Raw genomic sequence first — 12300 nt, forward strand, 5'->3', positions numbered from 1 at the left:
AGATAATAATATGATCATTTAATTGTTATTTTCTTTTCTTCATTAGGATCCCCATTAGCCGACGCCAAAGGCGACACCTAGTCATACTGGGGTCTCAAAAAGACATTACAGACAAAATTGTTTACAATTTACATACATTTAAAACATGGACATTATTGATGAGAAATGCAAACATATGGCGCATGCATGCGATAATTTTTTTTTTTTTATCGTTTAATGTGTGGCTGCCGGGGATAAGTCGCCGTGTGCCTTTAATTGAAATGTTCCTGCATGATGTATTGTGATTAACTGGCTGTCAGATGGTAGCGCATGCGTATGCAGAGAGGCGGAATCAGTGGATGCTGTAGACTTGCGTTGCTCTGTGCCCGCCATCCCTCCGCAGCCAGGCAGACCGCAGAAACTGACAAGAGTAGCCGACTGACGGAGGGCTGAGCCAAGATGGGACGAGACATCTGGTACGACAGAGCCAGCACAACAACAGGTAGCATTTGCGTCTTGTTTTTCAGTGAACCGTGTGATGTACATACATCTGTTTGATAAAGTGCCCGCGAAGGGTGAGGAATGCTGGACTGAATTATCCTCGGGAATGCCTCTGGCAGGGGGTTTCTTTATGGTGTCCACAGGGATGATGGCGGTTCCGTTTTTTTTATGTTTTTTTTATTTTTTACAATAGCTAGACTACGAGATGGGGGCGAATGCAGGTGTAGGCTAAGGGTGCACATTGCTTCGTCCCGCAACGAGACATTGTTTACAGATGGCTCGTTGCGGAAGCTTCCGTAGCCTGGCGTCATTTGGCTCGCTGCGGAACAAGCAAGGGCGCACCGAGCGAAAAACGGCTGAGCGAGGGGGTTCCTCCAACTCAATGCCGGGAGGATCGAGGTTTCAGAGCTGTCATATTTAAGGTCTGGTAGCCTACTGGTAGCCTACTCCACTATGCGGATTGCATCGTGTATACTCAAGTAGAGTTGCAGCTAATACAGTCTGTCTGTTTGACTTACCGACTGATGCAAAATCACGACCAGGCGCGGAGGAGATAATAGGTTAGACCACCCGTGTATCTATTTAAACTCGCATTGGCGACTGCCATGTCATTACTATAATGTTTTAATCTGATATCTAGGAAATTATATAAATATGTATTTCCATATCAGAGTTTAGTTCTCATTCATCATTTGTTGTCACCTGTCCGAATGTGCCTGCGGTTTCTCCAGAGAGCACCAGATTGTGTGTGTATGTGTGTGTTTCCGCTTTAAACCAGACTTTGGATTTAATTTCCTCTACGGTAATACTGGCTGTTGGGTGAAAGCATTCATTCGCCATTTAATGGGGCTACAGAGGTCACACGTTTTATAGTGGCAACAAGCCTATGGGGAACGTGATATATTCCTGTGTAAATATGAATGTGGTTATAACCTCAGTACTTGAATTTGGTATGCAGTCTCCGCCTCCCATGACTGTGTAGGACCGTGGTCTGTATTGTATTTCTGGTTGAAAGGGATCTCTCTGGCTTGATTATGTATGAAACCGTGATGGCTCTATGCTGCTGTCCATGGTGCCGAAAGCCCAACAACAGCCCATGCTGAGTAAATCAAACCGAGACGCAATCATTAAAGCCTCAGCTGAAAGCACGCGACAATTTAATTTGCACATGATCATCGTTTTCAGCTGAGATATCGGTCGACAGTAACTTGGTTTTAATTTACATCCGTGTGCCACAGAATGTATATTCATATCCATTATGTAATTATTTAAAATATCAGTTCATAAGACACCACATGCTGTGATAACATGTTTGCAAAGAAAAGCATAGGTACACTGTCGAGATTCTTGACAAGGGTCATATTACATTATGCTTTTGTTTTACACCTTTCATTCCCTACATTTGTTTATTGTATTTTAGTTAGTATGTTGCCAATTTTAATATCCAAATGTAAGATGTAGGGTACTCACTATTCAGCATGTTGTTGCCACATGACAAAAGATTATCATTCTCTCTCTCTCTCTCTCTCTCTCTGTGTGTGTGTTCTGAAAAGGTTAACATGTTGCATGGACAATCTGTTTCCATAGCCATGCAGTAATTTATGAAAATGTGTATTTTCGATGCAGCATGTGAGAAGAGAAAGGTGTATCAGGGTGCAGAGCGGTAATAACAAACAGAACTCAGAGACATTAATGGCATTATGTGACCTGTGTCCTCATTACTTTCCAATATATCCTGAGATGTTGCTATTTGTTTACCATCCTCAGCCTGCCTGGGGCAGCATGTTTAATCAGAATATTGTTAATGCTCTCTCTTTTCCTCACCCCACCTCCCTTCCACACTTTCTCTCTCCCTTACCCCTTCTCTCTCAATTCAATTCAGTATACTTTATTGACATGGAAAGTCAACACTTACATTGTAAATGTATACATATAGCGATGGTGAAAGACAGGAATATGCTAGACTGTTTGTAATTAAGCATTAATAATGATAGTGATTGTCGTATTAACAGGAATTACAACAAATAATAATAAAGAATAGGCAAATATAAGTAATCACACTATACTTCTCACTGGCTGTCCCACAGGTTGTGGCACGAGGCCACACATTTGGCTGCTAAAACACAGCATTTTGGTTTGCAGATCTGTCTCTATCACTTCCTGCGGGCAGCATGAGCACAGCCTGTCCTCTGGGGACAGCCAGGTTTGCCTGTGATGACTGGTCTCCATGGCCAGGCTGTGATCAGTGTTTTTCCTACATTTTCTATCATTCACAGTGGTCAGATAGTCTGCCACCTTGCACTGTTTGTTTAGAGCAAAATATTTTTTTTTTGTGGTTTCTTTCCAATAGGTGATATATTTTATTTGTGCCCTGTGATAATTTGGTTGGCTTGGTAGTGGTTAGTGAATTGAGACTCAGGACCATCTCGCTGAGGGGACTTTTCTCCGTGGTCACCTCTTGGCAGTTGAGGGCTTTGTAATGGTAGGAGTGGTGGGTCAGTTTTTCTCTACTCTGAGAATGCTCTTACAGAATTACAGAATGTAGGATTTCAATTGGGTGTTTGTCCCATTTGTCAAATACTTGTTTTGTAAGCAGACCCCACATTTCGCTCCCATACAGTGCAATTGGTTCTATTATTGATTTGAATATTTTGAGCCATATCCTAATTGGTATGCCTAATTTTATAGATATTTTAATGGCCTAGAAAGCCCTCTTTGCTTTGTCTTTCAGTTCATTCATGGCCAGGTTGAAGTTCCCAATGGAGCTGATTTTTTGTCCCATATATGTCTTTGTGTGTGTGTGTGTGTGTTCTATCGGTGTGAATCTGTGTGTTTCTCTCTCTCACACACCGCTCCCCTCCCCCCCCTCTCTCTGTCACCCTCTCTCTTGTCTCTGTAGGAAGTCTGGTGTAGAAGCTGAACCAGAAGAGAGCCCAGGCAGCAGTAGTAGCAGCGATAGCAGTGGTGGGGCGGTAGATGCCCTCCCCTCAGCCCCAGGCCCAGTTCCTCCCCAGGCCCCTGTAGGAGAGAAGAGAGAGGACAGCTCCTGCTTTGACAGCTCTGTAGACTCCAGCGAGGAAGAGGAGGACAAAGAGGAGGACCCTGCCATGTTCTCAAACTTTCTAAGCGGGGCCAACCCCCTCAGCTCTGTCTCCTCTGCTGTCAGAGGAGGTATTTTTGGGGACAATGGGGAGGTTGACAAACAGAAAGCAGGCCCTCAGCATCCTGGGTCAGTTCCTGGCCCTGGGAATGCCCCACAGCAGCAACAGGGAGGACTCCAGCTGCAGGGGAACGGTCAGGCTGGTCAACCAGCCAAACCTAGCGGGCAGCAAGCCCCCGCTAAGGGTGAACCACAACAGCAAGGACCTCCTAAGGGTGGTCCACAACAGCAAGGACCTCCTAAGGGTGGTCCACAACAGCAAGCCCCTCAACAACAAGGACCTACAAAAGGTGGACCACAACAACAAGCCCCCCAACAGCAAACCCCTGCTAGGGGTGGACCACAACAGCAAGCACCTGATAAAGGTGGACCACAACAACAAGGGTCACCTAAGGTTGGCGCTCAGCCACAAGTGTCCCCTAAGGGTGGACCACAACAGCAAGGACCTGCTAAAGATGGACCCCAACAGCAAGGGTCACCTAAAGTTGGAGTTCTGCCACAAAATCCTAAGGGACCCCAACAGCAAGGACCTGCTAAGGGTGGACCCCAACAGCAAGGGTCCCCTAAGGTTGGAGCTCAGCCACAAGGGTCCCCTAAGATTGGCACTCAGCAGCATGGTTCCCCTAGGACTACACCACAGCAGCAGGGTTCCCCTAGGACTACACCACAGCAGCAGGGTTCCCCTAGGACTACACCACAGCAGCAGGGTTCCCCTAGGACTACACCACAGCAGCAGGGTTCCCCTAGGACTACACCACAGCAGCAGGGTTCCCCTAAGACTACACCACAGCAGCAAGCCGCTGGTAAAGCTGGGCATCAGTCTAAAGCCGGACCTATGGCTGGAGCTAAACCCCTGTGCCCAGTGTGTAACACTACCGGACTCAACCTACACTCCAAGGAGCCACCCAACTATAACACCTGCACACAGTGTAAGACTGTCGTCTGCAGCTTCTGTGGCTTCAGTCCTCCTGACTCTGGCGTAAGTAGAGCTTAATTCCAGAATATACAGTATTTAATACTTTGTTATTAATTTATCATTATTAAACAGTAGGACAAATATTTATATTTTTGACCTAGGATCACCTTGTAGCATTTGTATGAATGACATTCTGTGTCAAATTTGTTTTGTCTTTTTTTGTAAAGTGGAGAATTGAGCATGCTTGAGTCTGGCAAGTGTGGTTTGATAAGTCAGTGTATTAACTCTAGTTACCACTTAGCAGGCTGCTTAAACAGAGTAGACTGATTTAGTGGCAGTTCATTCAGCATGAGGCATTGCCCACTGCAGTCATTCACAGAATATGAAGGTAGTGTTGTACGGTAAAGGCAGTAGCAGTAGATAAAGACACAGTGTTACTTTAATATTCACATCTTTTTTTTTAATGATAAGTCATAACCTTCATTATTTTGTATATAGTATGTACCTAGTATGGATTAAGGATTAAGGAAAAAAAACATAGATATATTGATTGCATTTAACAGTTTTTTCTTTGTTCATCTGTGAGAAAACCAAAAACCTTTATATTATGCGTAAAGCTGTGATTTCTATTGTAGGGTAAGGAGTGGCTGTGTCTGACCTGCCAGATGCAAAGAGCACTCGGAGGCTCGGACCCACCTGGAACCCCAAAGATGAAACCCCAGCCTTCACCCAACAAAGCCTCTATATCTCCTGCACCACAGAAGAAAGACACCTCTACACAAGGCTCCATCCAGAAAAACCCTATTACATCACCAACACAGCCACCCAAGGCAGAGACTACTAAAGCAGCAGACCCTCAGACACCGGCTAGCCCAGTACCTGCCCAGAATGCACCACAGGAGAACCGGAGAACATCAGGGCCTCAGAAACCGCCAGAGCAGCCAGGCCAACCTGGGCATAAGCAGAGTAATGCCACCCCATGCACACAGGAGGAGCCTGGGAAGCCTCAGCAAGAGCTTCCAAAGGATGGAGCCTCTCCTGCCAACGTTGTGCCACAGCTACAGGCTCAGGCCCCCAAGCAAGAGTCAGGGGGCTTCTTTGGCTTTGGTGGTCCTAAGTCTCAGCCTGCTTCCTCAAAGGCTGAAGATTCAGTGTCTGGTAAGATGTTTGGCTTTGGCTCCTCCATCTTCAGCTCTGCATCCACTTTGATCAACTCAGCTGTTCAGGATGAGCCCCACACCACACCACCAGGTTCCCCGAAGGTGTCTGCAGCAGCTCAGGCCTCTCCCAAGATGCCTACTACAAAGGAGACCAAACCACCTGCTGCTCAGAAAGCAGAGGAGAAGAAAGCAGAGCAACCCCAACAGGCCAAGGTCCCCCCATCAGTACAGGTCAACATGGACAAACCCCCATCAGAGCCTCCAAAGGGAACAGCATCCTACCAACCATCTCCCAAAGCAGGCCAGTCCACCTGTCCACTCTGCAAGGTGGAACTCAACATGGGCTCCAAGGACCCTCCCAACTACAACACCTGTACCGAATGCAAGAACACTGTCTGCAACCTCTGTGGTTTCAACCCCATGACAAATGTTACTGAGGTAAAATGGCTATATCGTTTTAATTCCGCTGTGGCTGTATTTATTGATGAATATTTGAAAACTATTTTCACATCTACAGTCGTTCTATGCTCTGGTAATGCTTTATGTAGACCACTTGGTTGTGTCACTATAGGATTTACAAGATTCTAGAGGTCTTCATGGATCCACCTGTACCCGAATACCCAAGACCTGATCCAGGACCCGAGCGGGTCCGGATCCAGAATTCTAAATAATGTCACGGTTCTGGGTCAGATCTGATAGGATTGTCTCGGGTATGTGTAATTTTAACTGACTTGTCCGGAAAGACCCGTACAGATCCGAACGCAACTGCTACAGTTGAGATAATTGTATAATTTATGCTGCTGCTCTTGCTTTTCACAAGAGTGTCGCTTGTTGTTGGCCAATCATAAGTAATCAAAGCGGCAATAGGCTACAGTCACAGAGCCTCTGTATGTGGAAAAAGTTAGGAGATATCTAATCAATGGAAGATAGAATTAAAATGATGGAATTAAAAGTTAAAGGAGAAGGATAGGCTTCAACGACCAAAAGCCAACAGGTAGGCTGCTATTTAATTTTCTGAATGGATTTATTGTTGTTTGTGACTGTGTAGGACAAGGAAGTTCATGCAGCCTCAATTAACCTAGCTAGCTAGCTTAACTAGCTTCTCCCAGTTTAATGCAGTCAAGACAGGTACTACGTCATCATATTGGATGATAAATAACCTTGCTATGGCAGCTATTAGTCTACTAAAGCACGAGTCAGATTGGTTGGTTAGTGTCTCTCCCTCTCTCCCTCCTACCTGCACCCCATGTCACTCGCTCACATTCACAGTAGCCTACACACACAGCACGACCCATGTTAGAGCGCCATCTCTCTCTACCTCTTCTCCCACGTACTTTATCAGCTCCGGTTGATAAAGTAGCTTAAAAATGGACTTTTCTGCTGCTTCCCCCACTTGGATCGAACCGGGTCTGGATCCGACCAGGTCTATACGGAACGGGTCTAATTGTCCTCACGTCCATTTGGAACGGGTCTCTATATTTAAAAAAATATTTATGCATATCAGGTCCGGATGGGAAAGTCCCATGTCCATTTTGGAACGGGTCCATCTTTTTGGAACGGGTCCACTGTTCAAATTACTTCAAAATTGACTGCATCAATATAGTGCAATGTAATGCTATGTAATATAAATGAACTGCTATCACTTTACTACACGCAATTAAATCTTAACATTTGATGCTGACAACTTATTAAGTTACATTGCATTCAATGCATTGAGATAGAAACTGGGTTTCAGGAAGGATAATGTATACAGGCCCTACATCACACTAAATTCAGATTTCTACACAGTGGTCACTGTCACTCAGACTCACTCATCACTCATATGATGGTTATAAAGTAAAGTATTTTTAGGATATTATGATCTCTATGAGAGTTGTAATGGGCTTGCTTAACAGGGCAATCTGTGATTGCTACATCAATATTTGGAATTATAAATTCATGATATACAGTGCATTTGGAAAGTGTTCAGACCACTTTATATTTTCCAAATGTTGTTACGTTACAGCCTTATTTTAAAATGGTTTAAATTGTTTTATTTCCCTCATCAATCCACATACATTACCCTATAATGACAAAGCAAAATCAGGTTTTTAGAAATGTTTGCAAAAAATATAAAAATAAATATCACATTTACATAAGTATTCAGACCCTTTACTCAGTACTTTTTTATAGCAGCTTTGACAGCAATTACAGCCTTGAGTCTTCTTGTTTATGACGCTAAATGCTTGGCACATCTGTATTATGGTAGTTTCTCCCTTTCTTCTCTGCAGATCCTCTCAAGCTCTGTCAGGTTGGATGGGGAGTGTTGCTGCAAAGCTATTTTCAAGGCTCTCCAGAGATGTTTGTTCAGGTTCAAGTCCAGGCTCTGGCTGGACCACTCAAGGACATTCAAAACTTGTCCCGAAGCCACTTCTGCGTGGTCTTGGCTATATGCTTAGGGTCTTTGTCCTGTTGGAAGGTGAACCTTCACCCCAGTCTGAGGTCCTGAGTGCTCTGGAGCAGGTTTTCATCAAGGATCTCTCTATACTTTGCTCCATCTTTCCCTCGATCATCCCCACAGCATGATGCTGCCTTTGGCAGGTCAATGAAGAGGGCAGCAAAATGTTGCCTTTTATACGTACAGTTAACCACAGAATTTATAACTAGGGATGCATAAAATATACTGTTATGACCTGGTCTAAAAACAGACTGATGTACATTTAGAATACATTTCAAAGATAAGAAACATATTGGCTGAGAATTAATTGAGGATTCTAATATTTTAGCTTGGCAATAAAGTTTAGAAATAAGGCGATAATTATTTCGGTCATAACGGTCACCACCTTTGTGAAGGGAGAGTACATTTGTGAAGGGAGAGTACATTTCCTCTTAACCCCTTAAACCACTTGAGTGTTGCTTTAGCAGTATGCTTAGGGTCATTGTCCTGCTGGAAGGTGAATGTCTGTCCCAGTCTCAAATCTCTGTAAGATTGAAACAGGTTTCACTCATTAATTTCCCTGTATTTAGCGCCATCCATCATTCCTTCAATTCGGACCAGTTTCCCAGTCCCTGACGATGAAAAACATCCCCACTGCATGATGCTGACACCACCATGCTTCACTGTGGGGATGGTGTTCTCGGGGTGATGAGAGATGTTGGGTTTGCACCAGACATAGCGTTTTCCTTGATGGCCAAAAATCTAAATTTTAGTCTCATCTGACCAGAGTACCTTCTTCCATATGTTTGGGGAATCTCCCACATGCCTTTTGGCAAACACCAAACATGTTTGCTTATTTTTTTCTTTAAGCAATGGCTTTTTTCTGGCCACTCTTCCGTAAAGCCCAGCTCTGTGGAGTGTACGGCTTAAAGTGGTCCTATGGACAGATACTCCAATCTCCGTTGTGGAGCTTTGCAGCTCCTTCAGGGTTATCTTTGGTTTCTTTGTTGCCTCTGATTAATACCCTCCTTGCCTGGTCTGTGAGTTTTGGTGGGTGGCCCTCTCTTGGCAGGTGCCATATTCTTGTTGTGGTGCCATATTCTTTCCATTTTTATAATGGATTTAATGGTGCTCTTTGGAATGTTCAAAGTTTCGTATATTTTTAACCCAACCCTGATCTGTACCTCTCCACAACTTTGTCCCTGACCTGTTTGAAGAGTTCCTTGGTATTCATGGTGCTGTTTGCTTGGTGGTGCCCCTTGCTTGGTGGTGCCCCTTGCTTGGTGGTGCCCCTTGCTTGGTGGTGTTGTAGACTCTGGGACTCTTTCAGAACAAGTGTATACAGTGCCTTGCGAAAGTATTCGGCCCCCTTGAACTTTGCGACCTTTTGCCACATGGTTCAAACATAAAGATATAAAACTGTATTTTTTTCTGAAGAATCAACAACAAGTGGGACACAATCATGAAGTGGAACGACATTTATTGGATATTTCAAACTTCTTTAACAAATCAAAAACTGAAAAATTGGGCATGCAAAATTATTCAGCCCCCTTAAGTTAATACTTTGTAGCCACCTTTTGCTGTGATTACAGCTGTAAGTCGCTTGGGGTATGTCTCTATCAGTTTTGCACATCGAGAGACTGAAATGTTTTCCCATTCCTCCTTGCAAAACAGCTCGAGCTCAGTGAGGTTGGATGGAGAGCATTTGTGAACAGCAGTTTTCAGTTCTTTCCACAGATTCTCGATTGGATTCAGGTCTGGACTTTGACTTGGCCATTCTAACACCTGGATATGTTTATTTTTGAACCATTCCATTGTAGATTTTGCTTTATGTTTTGGATCATTGTCTTGTTGGAAGACAAATCTCCGTCCCAGTCTCAGGTCTTTTGCAGACTCCATCAGGTTTTCTTCCAGAATGGTCCTGTATTTGGCTCCATCCATCTTCCCATCAATTTTAACCATCTTCCCTGTCCCTGCTGAAGAAAAGCAGGCCCAAACCATGATGCTGCCACCACCATGTTTGACAGTGGGGATGGTGTGTTCAGCTGTGTTGCTTTTACGCCAAACATAACATTTTGCATTGTTGCCAAAAAGTTCAATTTTGGTTTCATCTGACCAGAGCATCTTCTTCCACATGTTTGGTGTGTCTCCCAGGTGGCTTGTGGCAAACTTTAAACAACACTTTTTATGGATATCTTTAAGAAATGGCTTTCTTCTTGCCACTCTTCCATAAAGGCCAGATTTCTGCAATATACGACTGATTGTTGTCCTATGGACAGAGTCTCCCACCTCAGCTGTAGATCTCTGCAGTTCATCAGAGTGATCATGGGCCTCTTGGCTGCATCTCTGATCAGTCTTCTCCTTGTATGAGCTGAAAGTTTAGAGGGACGGCTAGGTCTTGGTAGATTTGCAGTGGTCTGATACTCCTTCCATTTCAATATTATCGCTTGCACAGTGATCCTTGGGAAATCTTTTTGTATCCAAATCCGGCTTTAAACTTCTTCACAACAGTATCTCGGACCTGCCTGGTGTGTTCCTTGTTCTTCATGATGCTCTCTGCGCTTTTAACGGACCTCTGAGACTATCACAGTGCAGGTGCATTTATACGGAGACTTGATTACACACAGGTGGATTGTATTTATCATCATTAGTCATTTAGGTCAACATTGGATCATTCAGAGATCCTCACTGAACTTCTGGAGAGAGTTTGCTGCACTGAAAGTAAAGGGGCTGAATAATTTTGCACGCCCAATTTTTCAGTTTTTGATTTGTTAAAAAAGTTTGAAATATCCAATAAATGTCGTTCCACTTCATGATTGTGTCCCACTTGTTGTTGATTCTTCACAAAAAAATACAGTTTTATATCTTTATGTTTGAAGCCTGAAATGTGGCAAAAGGTCGCAAAGTTCAAGGGGGCCGAATACTTTCGCAAGGCACTGTATATATACTGAGACCATGTGACACTTAGATTGCAAACAGGTGGACTTTATTTAACTAATTATGTAACTTCTGAAGGTAATTGATTGCACCAGATCTTATTTAGGGGCTTCATAGCAAAGGTGGTGAATACATATGCACTTTTTTAAATTTCACTTCACCAATTTGGACTATTTTGTGTATGTCCATTACATGAAATCCAAATAAAAATACATTTACACTTCAGGTTGTAATGCAACAAAATAGGAAAAAGCCAAGGGGGATGAATACTTTTGCAAGGCACTGTAGCACACCACATATAGTAAATTGTTGAAATGAAAACAAAGATTCACTAGAAGTTGACAGGTTTACTGTTGATTCAGCTGGAGACTGGCAGAGGGAAGAGAAGTTGATTGACTGACCAGGGTCAATTAAACCACAGTTTCTCTCAAATAAAACGCCTGCCGAGATAAAATGAGGATTAAATGCATCACTTATTCCTTCCTTCTCAGTTATGATGCCAGATTCAGAAAGAACTTGCTTAGGCAGGGAAGAAGAGGAATTTGTACTCTTCAGTTAACATACTGTTATTCAACATTTAGAAGGATCACCAGCAGAGTCAGCTATGGAGCTTAAAAAATAGCTTGATTTAGCTTTCTATTTTTCGAGATAGTAAATTTGTTTCTCAATTCACTCAAAGATTGCCAGTACACTACATAGTGCTAACATTTCCTTGCTTTGGCCCAGGCCTGATTTCTCATCGAATGAGCTCATCTGAAGGGTTAGACCTATCTTTGACTCTGAATTGTTTAAAAGGGGCGCGTTTATCTGCCAGGGGAATAAATATGGAAGAGAAATGTTCTAGAGCCAACTCAGTGTCAGGAATACAGGAGATCGTGGTTAAATCTGAGTAGAACATGTCATGTTAAAACCCTTGAGGAGAAAACATTAACAAATGTATCTTCTTAATTAAACGATGATTAGTATTTTGCTGTTTCTTATCTCTAATACATACTATGGGACAATGATCACTGAGATCATATGCAAATACTCCATTAGACAAATATTTCCGGGTTATTATTAAGAATTAAATCAATCAATCAGATGTTACCAGGATTTTTCCCATTTAGGCCGTGTGGGTTTTGATATCACTTGAGTCAGATTCAAATCAATGCATATACTCTGAAATTGATTTGAGGCCGGGGATAGCCTATCCAGATTCAAATCCCCTAAAATGACCAACTCCGAGGAC

General features: G+C 43.3%; 1 protein-coding gene across 8 annotated transcripts in view; it reads left to right on the top strand.

Annotated features, from left to right (window-relative positions):
• Window positions 1-270: 270 nt before the first annotated feature.
• The window catches only part of pclob (piccolo presynaptic cytomatrix protein b), a 109967-nt gene continuing 97937 nt past the window's right edge, over window positions 271-12300 (top strand). For all 8 annotated transcript variants that reach the window (XM_036976084.2, XM_036976089.2, XM_090229521.1 and 5 more), the window contains exons 1-3: window positions 271-481; window positions 3380-4619; window positions 5192-6154. In XM_036976084.2, the coding sequence (XP_036831979.2) occupies window positions 3588-4619; window positions 5192-6154 (1995 nt within the window). In that variant the 5' untranslated portion in view covers window positions 271-481; window positions 3380-3587. The remainder of the gene's footprint in view (window positions 482-3379; window positions 4620-5191; window positions 6155-12300) is intronic.

Source organism: Oncorhynchus mykiss, chromosome 1 (genome assembly GCF_057628025.1).
Source record: "Oncorhynchus mykiss isolate SJ-2025 chromosome 1, ASM5762802v1, whole genome shotgun sequence".
NCBI lineage: Eukaryota > Metazoa > Chordata > Actinopteri > Salmoniformes > Salmonidae > Oncorhynchus > Oncorhynchus mykiss.